Source organism: Hyperolius riggenbachi, chromosome 2 (assembly GCF_040937935.1).
Source record: "Hyperolius riggenbachi isolate aHypRig1 chromosome 2, aHypRig1.pri, whole genome shotgun sequence".
In the NCBI taxonomy this organism is placed as follows: domain Eukaryota; kingdom Metazoa; phylum Chordata; class Amphibia; order Anura; family Hyperoliidae; genus Hyperolius; species Hyperolius riggenbachi.
This window is the reverse complement of record NC_090647.1, coordinates 7,209,156-7,224,811: the sequence shown is the minus strand read 5'-3', so window position 1 is coordinate 7,224,811 and position 15,656 is coordinate 7,209,156. Positions and strand designations below refer to the sequence as shown.

The window sequence follows — 15,656 nt, the reverse complement described above, 5'->3', positions numbered from 1 at the left end:
AGCATGTGATACCCCCGCAGCCAAATGATTAGTACAATGGGTGACGACGTGAGGTCGCAAACAGAATGTGAAATATTTGCTGTATTTTCCTTTATTCAGTGTCAGCTTTTTGTGAGAATTTGTTTTGGCACTAAAATGAAGGGCGAGGAAAAGCTGAGAAACAGGCCTACCAAAATTCACCTGGACTGCAGGTCACGGGGCCTCATTGGTAACTCTATACAAGTCAGCTCCCCCCATAAAGCAATTCTCATATTACAGCCGATCCAAGTTCCCCCTCCTCTCTCTCCCATGGTGACCACCTGCTGTGTCCCCTCCTCTCTCTTCCATGGTGACCACCTGCTGTGTCCCCTCCTCTCTCTTCCATGGTGACCACCTGCTGTGTCCCCTCCTCTCTCCCATGGTGACCACCTGCTGTGTCCCCTCCTCTCTCTCCCATGGTGACCACCTGCTGTGTCCCCTCCTCTCTCCCATGGTGACCACCTGCTGTGTCCCCTCCTCTCTCTCCCATGGTGACCACCTGCTGTGTCCCCTCCTCTCTCTCCCATGGTGACCACCTGCTGTGTCCCCTCCTCTCTCTCCCATGGTGACCACCTGCTGTGTCCCCTCCTCTCTCTCCCATGGTGACCACCTGCTGTGTCTCCTCCTCTCTCTCCCATGGTGACCACCTGCTGTGTCCCCTCCTCTCTCTCCCATGGTGACCACCTGCTGTGTCCCTCCTCTCTCTCCCATGGTGACCACCTGCTGTGTCCCTCCTCTCTCTCCCATGGTGACCACCTGCTGTGTCCCCTCCTCTCTCTCCCATGGTGACCACCTGCTGTGTCTCCTCCTCTCTCTCCCATGGTGACCACCTGCTGTGTCCCCTCCTCTCTCTCCCATGGTGACCACCTGCTGTGTCCCCTCCTCTCTCCCATGGTGACCACCTGCTGTGTCCCCTCCTCTCTTTCCCATGGTGACCACCTGCTGTGTCCCCTCCTCTCTCTCCCATGGTGACCACCTGCTGTGTCCCCTCCTCTCTCCCATGGTGACCACCTGCTGTGTCCCCTCCTCTCTCTCCCATGGTGACCACCTGCTGTGTCCCCTCCTCTCTCTCCCATGGTGACCACCTGCTGTGTCCCTCCTCTCTCTCCCATGGTGACCACCTGCTGTGTCCCTCCTCTCTCTCCGATGGTGACCACCTGCTGTGTCCCCTCCTCTCTCTCCCATGGTGACCACCTGCTGTGTCCCCTCCTCTCTCCCATGGTGACCACCTGCTGTGTCTCCTCCTCTCTCTCCCATGGTGACCACCTGCTGTGTCCCTCCTCTCTCCCATAGTGACCACCTGCTGTGTCCCCTCCTCTCTCTCCCATGGTGACCACCTGCTGTGTCCCCTCCTCTCTCCCATGGTGACCACCTGCTGTGTCCCCTCCTCTCTCCCATGGTGACCACCTGCTGTGTCCCCTCCTCTCTCCCATGGTGACCACCTGCTGTGTCCCCTCCTCTCTCTCCCATGGTGACCACCTGATGTGTCCCCTCCTCTCTCTCCCATGGTGACCACCTGCTGTGTCCCTCCTCTCTCTCCCATGGTGACCACCTGCTGTGTCCCTCCTCTCTCTCCCATGGTGACCACCTGCTGTGTCCCCTCCTCTCTCTCCCATGGTGACCACCTGCTGTGTCTCCTCCTCTCTCTCCCATGGTGACCACCTGCTGTGTCCCCTCCTCTCTCTCCCATGGTGACCACCTGCTGTGTCCCCTCCTCTCTCCCATGGTGACCACCTGCTGTGTCCCCTCCTCTCTTTCCCATGGTGACCACCTGCTGTGTCCCCTCCTCTCTCTCCCATGGTGACCACCTGCTGTGTCCCCTCCTCTCTCCCATGGTGACCACCTGCTGTGTCCCCTCCTCTCTCTCCCATGGTGACCACCTGCTGTGTCCCCTCCTCTCTCTCCCATGGTGACCACCTGCTGTGTCCCTCCTCTCTCTCCCATGGTGACCACCTGCTGTGTCCCTCCTCTCTCTCCGATGGTGACCACCTGCTGTGTCCCCTCCTCTCTCTCCCATGGTGACCACCTGCTGTGTCCCCTCCTCTCTCCCATGGTGACCACCTGTTGTGTCTCCTCCTCTCTCTCCCATGGTGACCACCTGCTGTGTCCCTCCTCTCTCCCATAGTGACCACCTGCTGTGTCCCCTCCTCTCTCTCCCATGGTGACCACCTGCTGTGTCCCCTCCTCTCTCCCATGGTGACCACCTGCTGTGTCCCCTCCTCTCTCCCATGGTGACCACCTGCTGTGTCCCCTCCTCTCTCCCATGGTGACCACCTGCTGTGTCCCCTCCTCTCTCTCCCATGGTGACCACCTGCTGTGTCCCCTCCTCTTTCTCCCATGGTGACCACCTGCTGTGTCCCTCCTCTCTCTCCCATGGTGACCACCTGCTGTGTCCCTCCTCTCTCTCCCATGGTGACCACCTGCTGTGTCCCCTCCTCTCTCTCCCATGGTGACCACCTGCTGTGTCCCCTCCTATCTCTCCCATGGTGACCACCTGCTGTGTCCCCTCCTCTCTCTCCCATGGTGACCACCTGCTGTGTCCCCTCGGCTCTCTCCCATGGTGACCACCTGCTGTGTCTCCTCCTCTCTCTCCCAATGTGACCACCTGCTGTGTCCCCTCCTCTCTCTCCCATGGTGACCACCTGCTGTGTCTCCTCCTCTCTCTCCCATGGTGACCACCTGCTGTGTCCCTCCTCTCTCTCCCATGGTGACCACCTGCTGTGTCCCCTCCTCTCTCTCCCATGGTGACCACCTGCTGTGTCCCCTCCTCTCTCTCCCATGGTGACCACCTGCTGTGTCTCCTCCTCTCTCTCCCATGGTGACCACCTGCTGTGTCCCCTCCTCTCTCTCCCATGACCACCTGATGTGTCCCCTCCTATCTCTCCCATGGTGACCACCTGCTGTGTCCCCTCCTCTCTCTCCCATGGTGACCACCTGCTGTGTCCCCTCCTCTCTCTCCCATGGTGACCACCTGCTGTGTCCCCTCCTCTCTCTCCCATGGTGACCACCTGCTGTGTCCCCTCCTCTCTCTCCCATAGTGACCACCTGCTGTGTCCCCTCCTCTCTCTCCCATGGTGACCACCTGCTGTGTCCCCTCCTCTCTCTCCCATGGTGACCACCTGCTGTGTCTCCTCCTCTCTCTCCCATGGTGACCACCTGCTGTGTCCCCTCCTCTCTCTCCCATGACCACCTGATGTGTCCCCTCCTCTCTCTCCCATGGTGACCACCTGCTGTGTCCCCTCCTCTCTCTCCCATGGTGACCACCTGCTGTGTCCTCTCCTCTCCCTCCCATGGTGACCACCTGCTGTGTCCCCTCCTCTCTCTCCCATGGTGACCACCTGCTGTGTCCCCTCCTCTCTCTCCCATGGTGACCACCTGCTGTGTCCCCTCCTCTCTCTCCCATGGTGACCACCTGCTGTGTCCCCTCCTCTCTCTCCCATGGTGACCACCTGCTGTGTCCCCTCCTCTCTCTCCCATGGTGACCACCTGCTGTGTCCCCTCCTCTCTCTCCCATGGTGACCACCTGCTGTGTCCCCTCCTCTCTCTCCCATGGAGACCACCTGCTGTGTCCCCTCCTCTCTCTCCCATGGTGACCACCTGCTGTGTCCCCTCCTCTCTCCCATGGTGACCACCTGCTGTGTCCCCTCCTCTCTCTCCCATGGTGACCACCTGCTGTGTCCCCTCCTCTCTCTCCCATGGAGACCACCTGCTGTGTCCCCTCCCTTCTTTCCCATAGTGACCACCTGCTGTGTCCCCTCCTCTCTCTCCCATGGAGACCACCTGCTGTGTCCCCTCCCTTCTTTCCCATAGTGACCACCTGCTGTGTCCCCTCCTCTCTCTCCCATGGTGACCACCTACTGCATACCTCCCAACTTTTTGAGATGATATAGAGGGACACTTAAGCCACACCTCTTCCACACCCCTGATCACGCCCCCATCACACCCCTAGTCATGCAAACCATAAAGATTTCATAAGGAAACTATGTTGTTTTATAATTCACACCACACTGGTCCTTTCTATCCTGGTTCAATTTTCTTCATAGTAACATTTTAAAATTAGTAATATATCAATTTAATGGATGGGAATAAAGTTTAGAGTCAAACACATTTTTTAGTAGAGAAATATATATTTACATAGAAAGAGGGACAAAGTCCTGAAAGAGGGACAAATGAGGAGGAAAGAGGGACAGAGTGACAGGGCTCCCAAAGAGGGACAGTTGGGAGCTATGCTACTGTGTCCCCTCCATTCCATCTTCCTGGAGTCACATAACAACTGAAGCCACCATGTCATCAATATATAACACCCAGTCCATCCCAGTGTTTGACCATCTTACCCGTACAACCAGCAAAGACCTACATCACCTAGAGGACAGTAGACAGAGTCAGGGATGTAGCCTCTGGAGTGTGTGTCTGAGATCCCTGATGAGATCTCTGGGGGAGATTTATCAACGCATTACCGACAGTTTTTTCTTCTTAATCTGTTCTAACCAGCAGGGCGAACAGTTTTGCATGATAGTAAGAACCTTCTTAAATCCTAGGTAAAAGTGGCAATTTAGCATGAATTTCTAGAGCTGCACTACAGTTAAGAAAAGTGCAAATCCATCCCTAAACTGGCGCATATTAAGAAGTGCTTGATAACAGTTCTACAGATGTAGAACTGCAGGCTAGACATTATTGTAGAGTGCAGGCTACACATGATTTGCGATGTGCTCCTCCCCCTGCTGAATTCCTCCTCAGAGCCTGCTGCTATCAATACAGCAGGTGTGTTGGTTACCTCAGCAACAGCAATTTCCCTCACACACTGCACTGTCTGAGAGGCTCCTCCTAGCTCCTCCTATTTTACAACAGTTTTAGAAGAATACTGCACTATTTGATGATTTCTTAAGATGCCTGAGACAGTTCTGCATGGATTTCTAGAAACCTACCAATATTTTGTCTCAGACACTCTTGATAAATCTGGCTGTGTTCCTATTCTAGTGGGACCAGATCTGGGCACCCTAATTTGGGCAGAAGCTGAAAGAAGAACCCAGCTAATGTGATGAAATAATCTGTATCTGTGTAAAGAATCCAAACTCAGAAATCTGAATACACAACAAGATATGATTGGTTGCTTCTGATATGACATCATGCAGAGTGAGCCAGGGTGACAACTAAACTAAGTGCCAAACTTTACCTCAGCTGAAAGGGGCTCAGTTATGTGTTTATAAAGTTATTTAATTATCTGGATGTGACAAGATATTATCTTCTCACTTTATTAACTATGACTGAATTTTCCAGCAGAAACCATAAAGATGAAGCTTCTCTTGGTGGTCCTGTATCTAACCATCTGTGTCCACCTCAGCTGGGCAGAACAACAAGGTGAGTCCCCACAAGCCTCATCTCTCCATATTCCACCAACATAACATCCTCATCAGTGTTACTAGGACTAAGGACTTCATAGAGTGCCCCATGGTCCTTCATAGAGTGCCCTGGAGTCCTCCTGGCACCACATTGTCCTTCATAGAGTGCCCTGGAGTCCTGGCACCACATGGTCCTTCATAGAGTGCCCTGGAGTCCTGGCACCACATGGTCCTTCATAGAGTGTCCTGGTGTCCTCTATGCCTTGGGCAGTAAAAGGTGTATATTCCCTGTTGGTTGTTGGGCTGTGTTGGATAGGATGTTGTGAATGGAATGTTGGAGATGAAGGAAGAGGATTTTACGTTTCTGTATTATTACTGACACAATATTTTTCTCTTTTCTTTGCAGTTTTCACATCATGTAAGTATAACATCCAGTCTTCATCTTATACCATGACTGTATGCATCCAGACTAGGCTGCTTAGGCTGGGAATGGTTCCTTACATTACCTAGCAGCAAGGTGCACCCAAATGGCTGTATGTATAATAATCGGATTGTTCAAGTCTTCTTTATCCACTTGAAGGGACGTATCGGGTAGAATTTCCAGTAATTGTCGTACACAGCTTGTGACAACTCTGGGCATTCCTAGAAGGAAATTCTGAGCAGGAGACAATGAAGTAGTTTGAGGGGAGGTAGGGAAATACACCAATATATAATAAGGGAGGTAAATGGAGCTGAGAGCCAGAGAGGAAATGGATGGAGGTACCGGAAATGGGGGGGGGGGGGGGGGAGGGGGAGATTGTAAAGACCAATAGGACAGCAGGAGGCACAGGAGGAGTCATTGTGAAGATTAGTAAGCTAGCAGTGGGTATAGAAGCTGATCCATAGGTATCCATTCACTTCTGCTCTATCACCAAATCGTATTTTTTTCATCTTTTACAATTAACTTCTACCATTAACTTCACAATTAACTGTGACCTGCCTGTTAAGGGAAACCCTTTGCTCTTATTAATTAAACACAAACATTGTCCTCCCCGGAGAACAGCTGTAATTACATGAATAGGGTCTGTTACTGCTAGACCGCAGAGAATTGCCAGTGGGTCCCTAGACATGCAATTTTGATTGGAAGCGAAGAAACACAATCAGAAAACTGACTGATTGCATTTCTTCCCGAATGCATTTACTTTTAGGACATTTAAGTCTCCTTAGAACTTCTTAACAAATGTGTGCTTTAACCCACCTAGCATTCAATTTCCCCAGGATTTCTGTGCAAAAAGTGGTTCAATTAATTTAAAATAATTTTCAAGCATTTTTTTGTTAATAACATGTTTTTGTAATATTGAATTCCATACAGGTTAATGTATTGAATTCAATAAAAAAAAAATGTGTTTGCCGCAAGATGTTGATGATGCTGCGTGACCCTGGTGTCATCAACACCGATTGCCGGGGAACATGTCATTGCTGAGGGAGAAGCAAATCTGCCAAGAGACATGGAAGAAGGCAGTGGGGAAGCTATCAGAGGTACGCGACGAGGGATCAGCATGCCAATGGTGAGTATAAGACCCCCACCAAGTCTCCCCCAGTATAGGCCGCCAGGTATACCGTATATTCCGGTATATAAGACAACCCCCCAACGTTTCCAGTTAAAATTTAGAGTTTGTGATAAACTTGTTGTATAAGACTACCCCTCCTCCAATGCACACCAAATAAAAATACCAAGTAAAAATGAAAAACATCATATACTGGTGGTATGTATGAACAGATACTGGTGCTGTACTGTATGTGGTACCCAGTATATAACAGTATATAGGTGATTGACTGGTTGGATTGGTCAACTCTCCCTCTCCCTAAGCGGATTGGTCAGCTCTCCCTGTCTCCCTGTTTATCAAAGCGCTATGGAAGAATAGATTGTGCTGTGCCTATAAAACACGCCCCTTTCACCCGACTGGCCCCGCCCTTGTATCCTATTTACCTCCTTCTCTGCCTCTCAGATCTCGCACATGTGCGCCTGCGCCGCTTCACTACAGTCCTCAGCAGCGAGATCTGAGAGGGGGTAACAGGATAGGATCTCGCACATGTGCGCCTGCACCGCTTCACTACAGTCCTCAGCAGCAAGATCTGAGAGGCGGTAACAGGATAGGATCTCACACATGTGCGCCTGCGCCGCTTCACTACAGTCCTCAGCAGCAAGATCTGAGAGGCGGTAACAGGATAGGATCTCACACATGTGCGCCTGCGCCGCTTCACTACAGTCCTCAGCAGCGAGATCTGAGAGGCGGTAACAGGATAGGAACTCACACATGTGCACCTGCGCCGCTTCACTACAGTCCTCAGCAGCGAGATCTGAGAGGCGGTAACAGGATAGGATCTCACACATGTGCGCCTGCGCCGCTTCACTACAGTCCTCAGCAGCGAGATCTGAGAGGCGGTAACAGGATAGGATCTCACACATGTGCGTCTGCACCGCTTCACTACAGTCCTCAGCAGCGAGATCTGAGAGGCGGTAACAGGACAGGATCTCACACATGTGTGCCTGCGCCGCTTCACTACAGTCCTCAGCAGTGAGATCTGAGAGGTGGGAACAGGATAGGATCTCACACATGTGCGCCTGCGCCGCTTCACTACAGTCCTCAGCAGCGAGATCTGAGAGACGGTAACAGGATAGGATCTCACACATGTGCGCCTGCACCGCTTCACTACAGTCCTCAGCAGCGAGATCTGAGAGGCGGTAACAGGATAGGATCTCGCACATGTGTGCCTGCGCCGCTTCACTACAGTCCTCAGCAGCGAGATCTGAGAGGTGGGAACAGGATAGGATCTCACACATGTGCGCCTGCGCCGCTTCACTACAGTCCTCAGCAGCGAGATCTGAGAGGCGGTAACAGGATAGGATCTCACACATGTGCACCTGCACCGCTTCACTACAGTCCTCAGCAGCGAGATCTGAGAGGCAGTAACAGGATAGGATCTCACACATGTGCGCCTGCGCCGCCTCACTACAGTCCTCAGCAGCGAGATCTGAGAGGGGGTAACAGGATAGGATCTCACACATGCGCCTGCACCGCTTCACTACAGTCCTCAGCAGCGAGATCTGAGAGGCGGTAACAGGATAGGATCTCACACATGTGCACCTGCACCGCTACACTACAGTCCTCAGCAGCGAGATCTGAGAGGCGGTAACAGGATAGGATCTCACACATGTGCGCCTGCACCGCTTCACTACAGTCCTCAGCAGCGAGATCTGAGAGACGGTAACAGGATAGGATCTCACACATGTGTGCCTGCGCCGCTTCACTACAGTCCTCAGCAGCGAGATCTGAGAGGCGGTAACAGGATAGGATCTCACACATGGGCGCCTGCACCGCTTCACTACAGTCCTCAGCAGCGAGATCTGAGAGGCAGTAACAGGATAGGATCTCACACATGTGCGCCTGCAGTGGTGCTCACTAGGGATGCTCGGATGTGCCTCATCCACGAATTCGGAAATCTGCGTGGTTGAAAAAAAAAATCCGCATTCGGCCCCGCCGCATGCGGATTTGCGGTCGCGTCCAGGCAACCACGCGGATTTTTTTCCGTGAATGGCGTAATCACGCGTGGATTCACGCCCGGAGGCGGATTTTCTTTTAACGTTAATAACAAAGCCCCAATACATGCTACAGTCCCCCAAATAGCATGGATTATCGAGGTGATAAGGGGCAACATAACTTTAACATAAAAAATTCCCCAAAATTATTTTTTTCTAGAGAAAATGGATTTTAAAGTGAAATCAACACTTTAAATGGGGCTATTAATTGGTAATAAGTGGTTTTAAAAAGGGATATACGCGTTAAGCAGTCAAAGAGGTGAAGGCGAGTTCCAATGGCACTTGGCGGCGAAGGTACCGCTGGAGGAGGATGAGTGGCTGACGGCAAAAAGGCCCCAGAGAGGTTTTTGTAATTTTTGTTTTTTGTTTTTTTTGCAGCAATTAGCAATGACATCGCAGCAGAGTTGTCAGTGGACACGAGCAGTGTGAACGCAGAGTGTAGTAGCGACTGAGTCAGGAGGACAAAGCGGGCGGTCAGTTCAGCAGCAGCAGCACAGTAGTAGTAGCACAGCGTCATAGTGCTGGCCAAAAAATTAAATGCACCCGGCGACCCGGGCAGTGTGAACGCAGAGTGTAGTAGCGACTGAGTCAGGAGGACAAAGCGGGCGGTCAGTTCAGCAGCAGCAGCACAGTAGTAGTAGCACAGCGTCATAGTGCTGGCCAAAAAATTAAATGCACCCGGTGACCCGGGCAGTGTGAACGCAGAGTGTAGTAGCGACTCAGTCAGGAGGACAAAGCGGGCGGTCAGTTCAGCAGCAGCAGCACAGTAGTAGTAGCACAGCGTCATAGTGCTGGCCAAAAAATTAAATGCACCCGGTGACCCGGGCAGTGTGAACGCAGAGTGTAGTAGCGACTGAGTCAGGAGGACAAAGCGGGCGGTCAGTTCAGCAGCAGCAGCACAGTAGTAGTAGCACAGCGTCATAGTGCTGGCCAAAAAATTAAATGCACCCGGCGACCCGGGCAGTGTGAACGCAGAGTGTAGTAGCGACTGAATCAGGAGGACAAAGCGGGCGGTCAGTTCAGCAGCAGCAGCAGCACAGTAGTAGTAGCACAGCGTCATAGTGCTGGCCAAAAAATTAAATGCACCCGGTGACCCGGGCAATGTGAACGCAGAGTGTAGTAGCGACTGAGTCAGGAGGACAAAGCGGGCGGTCAGTTCAGCAGCTCAGAAGGAGGACCATGGCAACTTACTGGTAGTAGTACCATAACACCAAAAAATTAACCAAGGTAGGCACTAGGCAGGTAGTAAATGTCTTTATAAAGGCAGGCATAGTTAACAACAGCACATGCAGCAGCCACTTCATGTCCCCCTGTGTCCGACAATAGGGGCCAGGAACTCACCTTCCACCCAAGCCTGGTTGATTTTCAGGAAGGTGAGTTTGTCCACAGAGGCGTGGGAGAGCCGAGAGCGCTTCTCTGTGACCACGCCACCGGCCGCACTAAAGCATCTCTCTGAGAGGACACTGGAAGGAGGGCAGGATAGGAGTTCCAGGGCGTACTGGGAAAGCTCGCTCCAGATGTCCAGTCTCTTGACCCAGTACTCCAACGGGGCTGTCGGTGTCATTGAGCCCGCTGGATGACACCATATAGTCAGACACCATGGTGGTCAGTCGTTGCTTGTGCTGGTTGGTGGTGGATGCTGTGGCGGGCACCTCTGTTCTGGGCTGCTGCACTGCATACAGGCTCTTGCTTAGGCTCTTCAGGTCTCTGGGGCGCCAGTTGCTGCTGCTGCTGCTGGTGGTTGTTGTTGTGCTGCTAGTGGCAATGGCAGGCACCTCTTGCTGGCTTGGCAGAGCAGTTACAGTGGGGGTGGAAGGCTGGGGGAATGCTTCCAGTAGTCTGCGCACAAGGGCCTCCTTCAACTCCCTTGTGCGTTGCTCGGTGGTGGATGGCGTTATTAAGTCTCCCAGCTTCCCCTTCAGACGGGGATCAAGCATCAAGGTAATCCAGATGTCCTCCCTTGAACGCATCTGGATCACCCGGGGGTCCCTGCGAAGGCAGCGCAACATGTGCACAGCCATGGGAAACAAGTGGGCCCTGCCAGCAAGATCTTCCTCGTCCTCGCCATTGTCCCATAACGCATGCCTGTCCTCTTCCTGTGCCATGTCCTGTGCCTCCTCAAACCGCCATCCACGTACAACGCCTGCTGCACTCTGCTCCTCCTCCTCCTCCTCATTCAGGTTAGGGACCTCCAACTCTTCCACTACCTGCTGTGAGCCCTCCTCTGAGCTGGACTGTGCTGCCATCTGCTCCTGTTCTTCCAACTGCCTCAGGGCTTCATCCCCACGCTCAATTAAATTGTCCATTGCCTGCTCCAGTAGACAAATCAAGGGCACCCACTGGCACACAGAGGCCCGCTCCTCACTGACCATCTTGGTTGCCTCCAGGAAGGGACTCAGCACCAGGCATACTTGCTGCATCAGTGTCCACTGAGTGGCAGTAATCATGGGGACTTGCTGGTTGCTGGGGACACTTGGGTCTAGCATGTAGGCCCTAACAGCCAGCCTGTGCTGACACAGCCGCTCCAACATGGCCAGAGTCGAATTCCAGCGAACTGGCATGTCGATGATCAGCCGGTGTTGTGGCCTTCCATACTGCTGCTGTAAGGTGGACAAGAGTGCAGAGGCAGTGGCTGACAGGCGGAAAAAGCGTACCACCGCCCGGGCATCCTGCAGCAGCTCGCTCATCCCCTGGTAGGTGCGCAAGAAGCGCTGCACCACAAGATTGAGCACGTGGGCCAAGCAGGGGATGTGCTGGAGGTTTCCCTGCTGCACTGCTGCCACCAGGTTGGCCCCGTTATCGGCTGCCATATACCCCACTTCCAGGCCTCTGGGGGTCAGCCACCTCCGCTCCTGCTTCCTGAGGGCGGCCAGGACGTTGGTGGCCGTAAGCCTCTCCTTCCCCAGGGTCACCAATTTTAAAAGGGCTTGGCAGTGCCGAGGCTTGGCGCTGCTGCTGCCGAGGCGGGCTTGCTTTCCGGGTGCTGAGGGAGTGTCGTGACAGGACCCTTCTGCATCCCCCCTGATCCCGCGTGGTGGCACCACTAGCTGGGCTGATGCGCTCTTGTCCTCCCTCCCTTCCATCAGTGTCACCCAGTGGGCCGTAAAGGACAGGTAGCGACCTGTCCCAAATCTGCTACTCCACGAGTCCATGGTCACGTGGACCCGCTTGCCCACAGAGTAGTCCAGGGAACGGGCCACGTTTTCCACCGCAAACTTGTGGAGTGCTGGGATCGCGCTCCTGCTGAAATAGTGGCGACTGGGGACTTGCCACTCGGGGATGCCAAATTGGAGCAGCGTCCGCATGGCGCTCCCCTCCTGCACCAGGGAGTAGGGAAGCAGCTGTGATGCCATGGCCCGGGCCAGCAAGCCATTTAGTTTGCGGATCCGCCTGTGGCTTGGAGGCAGAGGCTTGGTCAGACCCTGAAAGGTGTCGCTCAGCAGGGTCTGACGACGCTGGGATGCAGGGGAGACAGAGGAGAGAGACGAACACTGGCTGCCAGCCTCAATGTCTGTGTCCTGAGCAGCCGAGGTGGAAGAGCGCTTGCGTGCTACTACTGCTGCTGCTGTGGGGGATTCACGACCCTGAGGGAGGGATGATGCTGCTGCGCTGGTGGGCCTTCTGCTCTCAGGAACCCCTGCCAGCAGTGCCTGCTTCCTCTTAAACTCTGCATACTCGCGGCAGTGGCGGCTTCTCAGGTGGCCCTGGAGGGATGAGGTACCCATCTTGCTCAGACTTTTCCCACGGCTCAATCTTTTGCTGCATAACCTGCACACAGCATACCTTTTGTCATCAGTACATTCCTCAAAGCAATCCCACACTGGTGACTTTAATTTACTGCGGCCCCCACTAGCAGAGGGTGCAGCGGAACAATGTGTGGTAGTAGTTGCCGGGGGTTGCATGGTGGTGGTGCCGGCTGAAGCAGTGTTCTGTCTACTTCCTCCACGCCCACTGCTGCCGATGCCCCTGCCCCTGCCTGACATATGGCGATATCCTTGCCTAGGCCGAGGTGACTCGTCATCCTGCTCTGCCTCTGACCATTCTTCCACGGACTCAGCAGGCTGCACATAGTTAGGGTCCACAACCAGTGGTGCTCAGCAGAGCTCGAATATTCGAGTAGCTCGAATATTCGAGCTCTTTTCCAGCTATTCGAGCTCGGTATTCGAGCTCCGAATAGCTGCAGCTATTCGAATGGGCTATTCGAGTAAACGCGAATAGCCCATTCACTATTCGAGCTATTCGAGCAAACGGCGCTATTCGAGCTCGAATACAGAGCTCGAATAGCGTCATAGCCCAGATTGATGTCCTTAGAGCCAATCAGAGGGCTCCCAGGCCCTCTGACGGCAGCCAATCACAGAGGGGGACCCTGGCCAGCCCCTACCCTATAAATAGCGGCCGCCATGTTCCGTTTCTCCGTCCTTGCCTGAGACTTGCATAGAGAGAGAGTTGCTCCTTTGTGCTTTGGCTTAGCAAGAGCTCTATTGTGGTCATTTACCTAGCGTTTTTGCTCACATACACCTCCTATACACACCTATATTGTTGTTAGTTAGATAGACATTGTATTTTAGTTAGTAGCTTTTGTGTTACATAGAGACAGGCCAGCTGCTGCAGGCTTACAGCTTTAGGCCTCAGGGCCTGCCTGTGTGGGCAGCTGTCCTCCTGTCCTCTGTTAGTTTATTTCTCATTAGTATTTAGACAGTATTAGATAGTATTAGACAGTATTTCTGCTGTCCTTTACTACTTAGTGATTGTATTTTGTATTGTAGTTATATACTGTAACTGTACTAGGACACTCACTGACTGTCACTGTTCATAGGCTAGCTCCTGCGTGTGCTTGCACTCACTGTCTGTGTACACACACTCTATTTCCTTCTGAATAGTTATATACTGTAACTGTACTAGGACACTCACTGACTGTCACTGTTCATATGCTAGCTCCTGCGTGTGCTTGCACTCACTGTCTGTGTACACACACTCTATTTCCTTCTGAATAGTTATATACTGTAACTGTACTAGGACACTCACTGTCACTGTTCATAGGCTACTAGCTCCTGCGTGTGTGTGTGCACTCACTGTCTGTGTACTGTACACACACTCTATTTCCTTCTGAATAGTTATATACTGTAACTGTACTAGGACACTCACTGTCACTGTTCATAGGCTAGCTCCTGCGTGTGCTTGCACTCACTGTCTGTGTAGTACACACACTCTATTTCCTTCTGAATAGTTATATACTGTAACTGTACTAGGACACTCACTGACTGTCACTGTTCATAGGCTAGCTCCTGCGTGTGCTTGCACTCACTGTCTGTGTACACACACTCTATTTCCTTCTGAATAGTTATATACTGTAACTGTACTAGGACACTCACTGTCACTGTTCATAGGCTACTAGCTCCTGCGTGTGCGTGCACTCACTGTCTGTGTACTGTACACACACTCTATTTCCTTCTGAATAGTTATATACTGTAACTGTACTAGGACACTCACTGACTGTCACTGTTCATAGGCTAGCTCCTGCGTGTGCTTGCACTCACTGTCTGTGTACACACACTCTATTTCCTTCTGAATAGTTATATACTGTAACTGTACTAGGACACTCACTGTCACTGTTCATAGGCTACTAGCTCCTGTGTGTGTGTGTGCACTCACTGTCTGTGTACTGTACACACACTCTATTTCCTTCTGAATAGTTATATACTGTAACTGTACTAGGACACTCACTGACTGTCACTGTTCATAGGCTAGCTCCTGCGTGTGCTTGCACTCACTGTCTGTGTACACACACTCTATTTCCTTCTGAATAGTTATATACTGTAACTGTACTAGGACACTCACTGTCACTGTTCATAGGCTACTAGCTCCTGCGTGTGTGTGTGCACTCACTGTCTGTGTACTGTACACACACTCTATTTCCTTCTGATTACTGATTGATTATTGTAAATTCTACTTCCTGACAGTTACTACTTACTTACTGTAGTAGGGACACTCACTCAGTCACTGTTCATAGGCTAGCTCCTGCACGTGTGTGCGCGTGCGTGCACTCACTGTCTGTAGTGTACACACACTCTATTTCCTTGTGATTACTACTGATTATTGTAACTTCTAGTTGTACTTCCTGACTGTTACTACTTACTTACTGTACTAGGGACACTCACTCACTCTCTGTTCATAGGCCAGCTCCTGCGCGTGTTTGCGCGTGCGTGCACTCACTGTCTGTAGTGTACACACACTCTATTTCCTTGTGATTACTACTGATTAATGTAACTGCTAGTTGTACTTCCTGACTGTTACTACTTACTTACTGTACTAGGGAGTCGGGACACTCACTCAGTCACCTCACCCACCAACCCACTCCATTAAAGTACCCCACTTTTCACCCGCCCTTTTCAAAAACTTTTGTGTTTACGCCCAAAACATCGAAGATGTCTGGAAGTGGCAGCCAGCGCGGTTTGGGCAAGGGGAAGGGCAGCAAGGGAATCAGGAGGAGAGGGAGCAGCATTGTGGCAAGCCGCGGGCGCGGCCGCGCCACCATGCACAGTTCCGCAGCAGCAGCAGCAGCGTCAGTGGCTAACATTCCTCCCATAGCCACTGGCCGTGGACGCCTTGGGCGCCGCCCAGCAGGAGCATCTGCAACTCACGCTGCAGAGACACAGCAGCAGCAGCGTGTAGCACCTGCTCCGATTTTCCTCCAGCCGGGTCAGAAACGTCCCATTGAG

General features: G+C 52.5%; 1 protein-coding gene across 1 annotated transcript in view; it reads left to right on the top strand.

Annotated features, from left to right (window-relative positions):
* Window positions 1-5,309: 5,309 nt before the first annotated feature.
* LOC137544560 (uromodulin-like) overlaps window positions 5,310-15,656 on the top strand; it is a gene marked incomplete at its 3' end in the record, with an annotated part of 40,278 nt that continues 29,931 nt past the window's right edge. The window contains exons 1-2 of the mRNA XM_068265660.1: window positions 5,310-5,376; window positions 5,764-5,775. Coding sequence (XP_068121761.1) covers window positions 5,310-5,376; window positions 5,764-5,775 — 79 coding nt within the window. The remainder of the gene's footprint in view (window positions 5,377-5,763; window positions 5,776-15,656) is intronic.